The sequence below is a fragment of the Electrona antarctica genome (assembly GCF_951216825.1).
Source record: "Electrona antarctica genome assembly, chromosome: 10".
NCBI classification, from domain to species: Eukaryota; Metazoa; Chordata; class Actinopteri; order Myctophiformes; family Myctophidae; genus Electrona; species Electrona antarctica.
The window spans coordinates 24,938,402-24,945,144 of NC_136791.1; the positions used below are offsets into that span (position 1 = coordinate 24,938,402).

At 41.6% G+C, this 6,743-nt stretch overlaps 1 protein-coding gene across 2 annotated transcripts; it reads right to left on the reverse strand.

Annotated features, from left to right (window-relative positions):
* Positions 1-469: 469 nt before the first annotated feature.
* cox20 (cytochrome c oxidase assembly factor COX20) lies at positions 470-5,266 on the reverse strand. Of its 2 annotated transcripts, none has more exons than XM_079512193.1 (4): positions 5,107-5,266; positions 3,060-3,243; positions 1,869-1,932; positions 470-964 (listed from the first exon to the last, which is right to left on the reverse strand). In XM_079512193.1, exons 1-4 carry the CDS (start codon positions 5,122-5,124, stop codon positions 820-822), a joined length of 411 nt encoding a protein of 136 aa, XP_079368319.1. In that variant the 5' UTR covers positions 5,125-5,266; the 3' UTR covers positions 470-819. The 2 variants fall into 2 exon arrangements, with proteins under 2 accessions (XP_079368319.1, XP_079368320.1); XM_079512194.1 differs by having other exon boundaries at positions 3,126-3,243; positions 5,107-5,265.
* Positions 5,267-6,743: the final 1,477 nt, after the last annotated feature.

The following is a 6,743-nucleotide window of genomic DNA, read 5'->3' on the forward strand; positions in this document are numbered from 1 at the left end:
CTGGAGCTGTGCAGGGGGGGGTTGGCTTGAAACTATATAGGCTTGGACCGGAGAAGGCTATCTAGACTGCTGGGGACGGGGAGACCTTTGGGGCGGCACTGCACTTGCCCAACATTCAGGAATGGATTTTAGACCCTCCAGAAAAACGCAGGAAAAATCCTTGATTATGAGGGCTAAAATCCTTGATTATGAGGGCTAAAATCTGTGTGATGTGCAAATCATTATGCAAAGTGCGAAATATGCGGAAAAATTGCAAACTATCGACATATGCGGAAAGTTGTGAAATATGGAAAAGGTTTCAAAATATGCAGGGTTTTATGTGATTTTATGTGGTGAAATATGCGGGATGTTTGCGTGATTATGCGCCCTTTTTGAATTTTTACCCCTGCATAATCTGCGCCAAAATCTAAAATGACGATGCTTTAACAACCTGCAGAGATTCACAACAATAAAGACTGGGACGTTAATGTAATAGGTTAATACCGGTACGTCATTTATTTATTCATTTATTCAAGGCAACATCAACATAAATAAAGTTACTGTACACATTTCAAGCCATTTTATAGCGTGTCCAAAACAGTTACTTTTGAGTTGTCAAATTCAAAAACAGCAAAAGTAGCAGATATGCAAGCTTGAAACAGATCTGCTGCTTTTGTGTGACCCTGTATGGTCAAGTGGGGCGTTAAGTTTACGAAAGGAAAAAAAAACACAATTTGGAAATATGGAGATAAGAGGTTTCTGCTCCGACAGCAACGATATATTTCATGTACAAACGCTCATGAAGGAGGCGGCTGCTCTGTGGGTTTGGGGATCCTGTGCTCATGAAGGAGGCGGCTGCTCTGTGGGTTTGGGGATCCTGTGTGGGTCCAGACTGGTTCCTTCATAGATGGCCTTATTTCTCATGCCTTCCTTGACCACCCTATTTCGAAAACGCAGCTGAGCGTTGTTGTATCTGCAGTAAGACCTGGCCAGGAAACAAGAGACAACGGTGTTAAAAGCCACTTCCATTTGGACACTCTCTGCATGCGCTACACTCCAGGCCCATACGGACAGTGGTGGGAAAAGTACTCCCATGTTTTTGGAAATACTCTGTTAGTCCAGAATTCAGAATTTACTTAAAGTACCAAAAGTAGAAAGTACTCAATATGCAGAATGTCCCATTTCACAACTTTTCAGAAGTATACGCATCTTTTGAAAATATCAATATCTACAAGCTCACAATATGCGAAGCGACTCATTGTGAGCTTGTAGATCGGCTATTTTCCAATGGCCAAAATTGTCATAGGGCTGATGTGGTTAATCTGTTTTGTATTAATATTCAAAACCTACAAAGTAATTAGTAGTAACTAACGTTTTCAAATAATTGTAGTGGAGTAAAAGTACATTTGCCTCTTAGATGTAGTGGAGTAGAAGTACTGTAAAAAATGGAAATACTCCAGTAAAATAATGTTTTTTTACTTTAAATGTAATTTACATCACTGCATAAGGGTTCATCAATTTGGCCCCCTGAGTGTCCACGGTCCAACCGTTGAGAAGCAGTGGTTCAGACCATGTTAGAAAATGTACCAGGGTAGATACCCTCACAACTAAACACGCACTAATCCTGGTCTCTATACTGCCTCCCCCTAGTCAGCTGGGGCGCCATGATGGAGGGGAAAGTAACGGGTTCCACTTCCTTCCACGCTCTACGTCCAACCGGGGAAACTCCCCCGTCAGGTGGAAAGACGCGGCTTGGACTCCTCATGCATAGAAGGAAGCATGAGGTCAGTCGATTGCTCTCCCCGGGTTGGCAGAGGGAGTGTAGCACCCAGGTTTACATTAAGGGTGAAACAAATGGTGGGATATCATAAAAAAACAAAAACACGTACCATGATCCCAGACTGGTCAACAGGAAGCCGGCCATGCCCACGTCAAACGAACGCCTCACTCTGCCTGGAAGACGAAACGTCATGAAATACTATTACTTATAATGAAAACATGAACACACTGACATTGGACAATACTTCGAAAATTAATTTCACTACAGGAATGGTAATTGATCTTTTGATTTTCTTTCTTTGGTTAAAACAAAATAGGGGTCCCCAGTACATCAAAAAGTACTATTCCGTAAAATATGTTCAAAGTTCATACATTATTTTGTATGATTATGGTAAAACAATAAACATAGCTGTCAGGCAGAAACGGCTACCGGTAACTCCAATATTCAACGTTTTATTGATGTATTATAAATCAGTGTCTATTGAAAACCCTTTATGTCTGTGTGTGGGTTTTGCAAATAAACCAATGAAAAGTGTTTAAGAAGCGCATCTGACTAAACCTTCCAGAGTCCCAACTTGAATCCTCAAACTGTCTAACTGAAACTTGTGGAATTAAGTGGTTTGTCCCCTTGATTGAATAACTAAGTCGGACAACAAAAAAACTGGTCAAAAACCTCCTAAATCCACTTGAGCTGTATTTGGGTAAAGTGAAAATAATATAAGTACTGTACAGTATAAAGGACATATTCAAGTATATGACAATGTATAAAGTCACCATACATTTGATGAGATATATATATATATATATATATATATAAAAAAAAAAATCTATCTGCGAGATAGAGATAACTAGTGTTGTTGGAGGTGGTCTCCCTGCATTTCTACACCAGTAGGTGTCCTGGGTCAGGTAGGACACCTACTGGTTGACAACAGGTACTGCATCAAAGTCAAAAGGCAATTTAGCCTCTGCTCAAAACATCTGTCTGTTACAGTAGTGGTTCTCAAATGTTTTCCGTGGCCACGCACATTGGCATTGACATTATTTTTTGTTTACTGTTACTAGATTAAAACATTTTACTTGTCTTTTAATTTACTTTAAAAGACAAGAGGTTTCTGCCTGACAGCGACGATATATAAATGATATGAATATTCATGTTGTATCTCACTGGTAGCCCGGAAATGCAGCAGCACAGTAACCATGTGTATAAATGATATGAATATCCATGTATCTCGTACTGGTAGCCAGGAAGTGCAGCAGCCCAGTGACCATATAAGGTTTATGAATATTAATGTATCTCGTACTGGTAAACAGGAAGTGCAGCAGCCCAGTGACCATATAAGGTTTATGAATATTAATGTATCTCGTACTGGTAAACAGGAAGTGCAGCAGCCCAGTGACCATGTATCCTGCAGATCCATAGAGCAGAGACTCTCTGGCACACGGAGTGTTCTCAATGTCCAGGAGCCCCAGAAGCTTAAAGCCCTCCTGCAACACACGCAGAGAGAGAGAGAGAGAGAGAGAGAGAGGGGGAGGGAGAATGACACAAGAAAATGATTAGAGGTGCTCCGATCAGGTTGTTTGGGACCGATCACTGATTGTTTTTCGGCCGATACAGATACCGATATTGTGCATAAGGGGAAAAGTTTTATATTTCCAAGATTATTATGTCAAAACGCACGTCAAAACTGTTCCTGTGTGTGGGGAGGAAGGGGAGAATGTTTAGGCCTGTCACAAAGATGCAAAACGATATACTACTATACTGTATATCTGATTGACTTTTATACCACGTATAAAAGATTGGTTTCTCCAGATCGGGTAAATTGTCGATCACCAATCGAGTCATTTGGAGTGAATATATATCGGTGGGCGATCCTAGTAGGAATCTGCACCTGGTCTGACTCAGCGCCATTGATTAGAGAGTTGCGTCACCATTTGCTTCATTGGAAATAACAAAAAAGATGGTGCTTGCACAAAAAAGTATTTCACCATCTGTTTAACCTGTGATGTGACAATAAAGTTGACTCTATGAATGGATATACTGTATATGTATATGTACTGAGCAGCTGCATAAACCCTGAATATAAATTACACTAATATATGCAAGTTATCAGCAATTGCACGCTTACAGCAGACATAGGCCTATAGGGGTACTTGAGAAGTGTGCAGGCTACGTCGTGTGGATAAGATTTGGCATTTATTACAATTTATTTCCAAAATGATAACATCAATACAATAATATTGTCTCATGTGCTAAATGTGTGCGTGTGCATTTCTCCTTAACTAGCCAGCAGGTTCCACTATGAGCACCATCACTCGGCTTCTTGGTTAGAGTGGGTGACACATTATCACACGAAAAGATGGAATTACCTACCTAGGTTCCATCCTGGAGGCAAATCTTTCTGGTGATAAAATGGCCACCAACGTAATCAAAAAGGTCAACCAAAGAACAAGATTCCTATACAGGCTCTCCTCACTGGTCGACAAAAACACCTTGAAGACCCTAACAGGAGCCCTCGTACAAGGTTTCTTCGACTTTGCATGCACCTCTTGTTAGCACAGCACCTCAAAGGACCTTAAAACAAGGCTCCAGACTTACCAAAACAAACTGGTCAGGCTACTATACTGGGCTTCACCCCCCGAACCCACCTCACTCCTGCCCACTTTGACAGGCTGGAATGGCTTAGGGTTGACGACAGAGTGCAGCATCTTGCACTCTGTCCACAAGATTCCATACACCACATACATGTGAATCCCTTGACTCCTTCAAAACCGCTCTCAAAGGGCACCTATACGATTCGAAACTGGCCCCCGTAAAATCTGAATCCCCCACCCTCCCCTTCCCCCTCACTGTATATGTTTTTCCCCTTTTTTACCTCCTTTATGATGATTTCCTGTTTTTGGCTATATAGAAGTGTATATGTGTACGTCTCTAAATGTTATGATGAATTGAAAACGGTGGACCCTCTTGTAAACAAGTGTAATACTTAGTTTATGGTGTCGTCCACTCGGTTAACAGTTTTTGTATTGAGTTGTGCTTGAAATGTACTGTAATTCTGCAAACTGTTAAATACTTCAGTCAAAACCAATACATTCATAGTCAAATCTGCACTCAAACCAACCAGAAGACGTCTGGTTGGTTTTAGTTTTAACCAAACAAATCACTTACCCTACCCAGCTGAGACTGAGAGTGTACAAATCAAAGGTCATTCTCAGCATGACATATTATGGTAAACGCAACGTCACTCAACAACAGAACTGGATAAATAACGTCAAAACAACAGAACTGGATAAATAACGTCAAAGCTTTAAAAGGTTAATTTATAACCATTAAATAAAACGTAAACAAACCTTCTTCTCTTCTGACATCTCTCACATCTGGGGTTACGCGCATGCGTAGTGTGTGCAAATGTGTTCCGTTCGGTAATAACGTCCGACCTGAAACGCTGACTGCTTGGTAAGTTGGTAGGCTCAGCGCGGAAAGTTCTTATAACGGCAGTCACCATCGAAAGCCAGTTATACCCCGGCATTGATACATATCTTAATTACGTCACCATTAACAACCTCCAAACTAGGGGGTTTTCATGATTCTGAATCCATTCCAAGCATTAGTTTTGCACAAAAAACACTCCTTGGGCTAAAAACGGCCATAGCCGTCATCACAAATGTGATGAGGTCAGCACATTTGAGAACATTTGGGCAAGTGGCTATTTGAGCACATTTGGGCAAGTGGCTGTGGGCGGCCGTGTGCAAAACTAATGCTTGGAATGGATTCAGAATCATGAAAACCCCCTAGTTTGACATGTCACATGCTACCTAAAGCAGAATGTATTTTATGTCATTTTGCCTTTATTGTGCCTTAACAGGTTTTTGATGGTGGCCATATGGATTTGGGGCTCTCATGAATTTCCCCCGCATTTTTGCGAGGTACATGGGTGCTCAATTTGTTTAATAACCCTCCTAGATGACAAATCCATTGAGAATTGCACTTTTACTCAAGTAAATATTGAATTCCGGACTTTTACTTGTAACTGAATATTTCTATTGTAGCCTAGTTTTTCCACCACTGTACGACACTAGCACACATGTAATCCTCAGGTCAGGACGCAGCTGTGACCTCTGAGTGACCCCACAGCTGTGACCTCTGAGTGACCCCACAGCCGTGACCTCTGAGTGACCCCACAGCGGTGACCTCTCAGTGATCCCGAGATGACCCTGGCGTACGGTTACCATGGCAACAGACCAAATACACTATACAGAAGGTAAAAACGTCCGTAGCCACTTGTCCAAATGTGCCCAAAATATGTGCTGTCCTCATCACATGTGTGACGACGGCTATGGCTGTTTTTAGCCCAAGGAGTGTTTTTTGTGCAAAACTAATGCTTGGAATGGATTCAGAATCATGAAAGACACCAGTTTGACACGTCACATGCTGCTATGATGATTTGTTTTTCCTTATAGCCTATACTATAGTATAATATGTGACCATACAACCTATAGGCCCTATAGGTTGTATGGTCACATATTATGCTAATTATGAACATTGCCCAACATATGCAAGTTAGCATCCGGCAGTTTCTACATGATGGGGACCCGTACTTGACATTACTAACATAAAACTTTAGGGCAGTGATTCCCAAACGTTTTCATGCCAAGGACCCCCAAATTTACACTTTGACACGGAGCCCTATTTAAAAAAATACGCCAGGGATAAGAGAAGATGTTTATGGCTCTAGCAGTGATTCTCAACCCGTTTAATTTCAAGGACCCCCAGTGACATGCCCATTTAATCTCTGGGACCCCCAATTTATATTGTAAAATCAATGTTCATTTAACTGTGTACAAATGGAACCAAATGGACCCGCCATGTGTACACTCTCAGAGTTATAGACCCATAAGGGTCCATTTGGTTACAAACTATCATTTAGCTGGGGACCCCCTGGAACTCCCTCCAGGACCCCTGGGGGTCCCTGGAACCCACTTTGGGA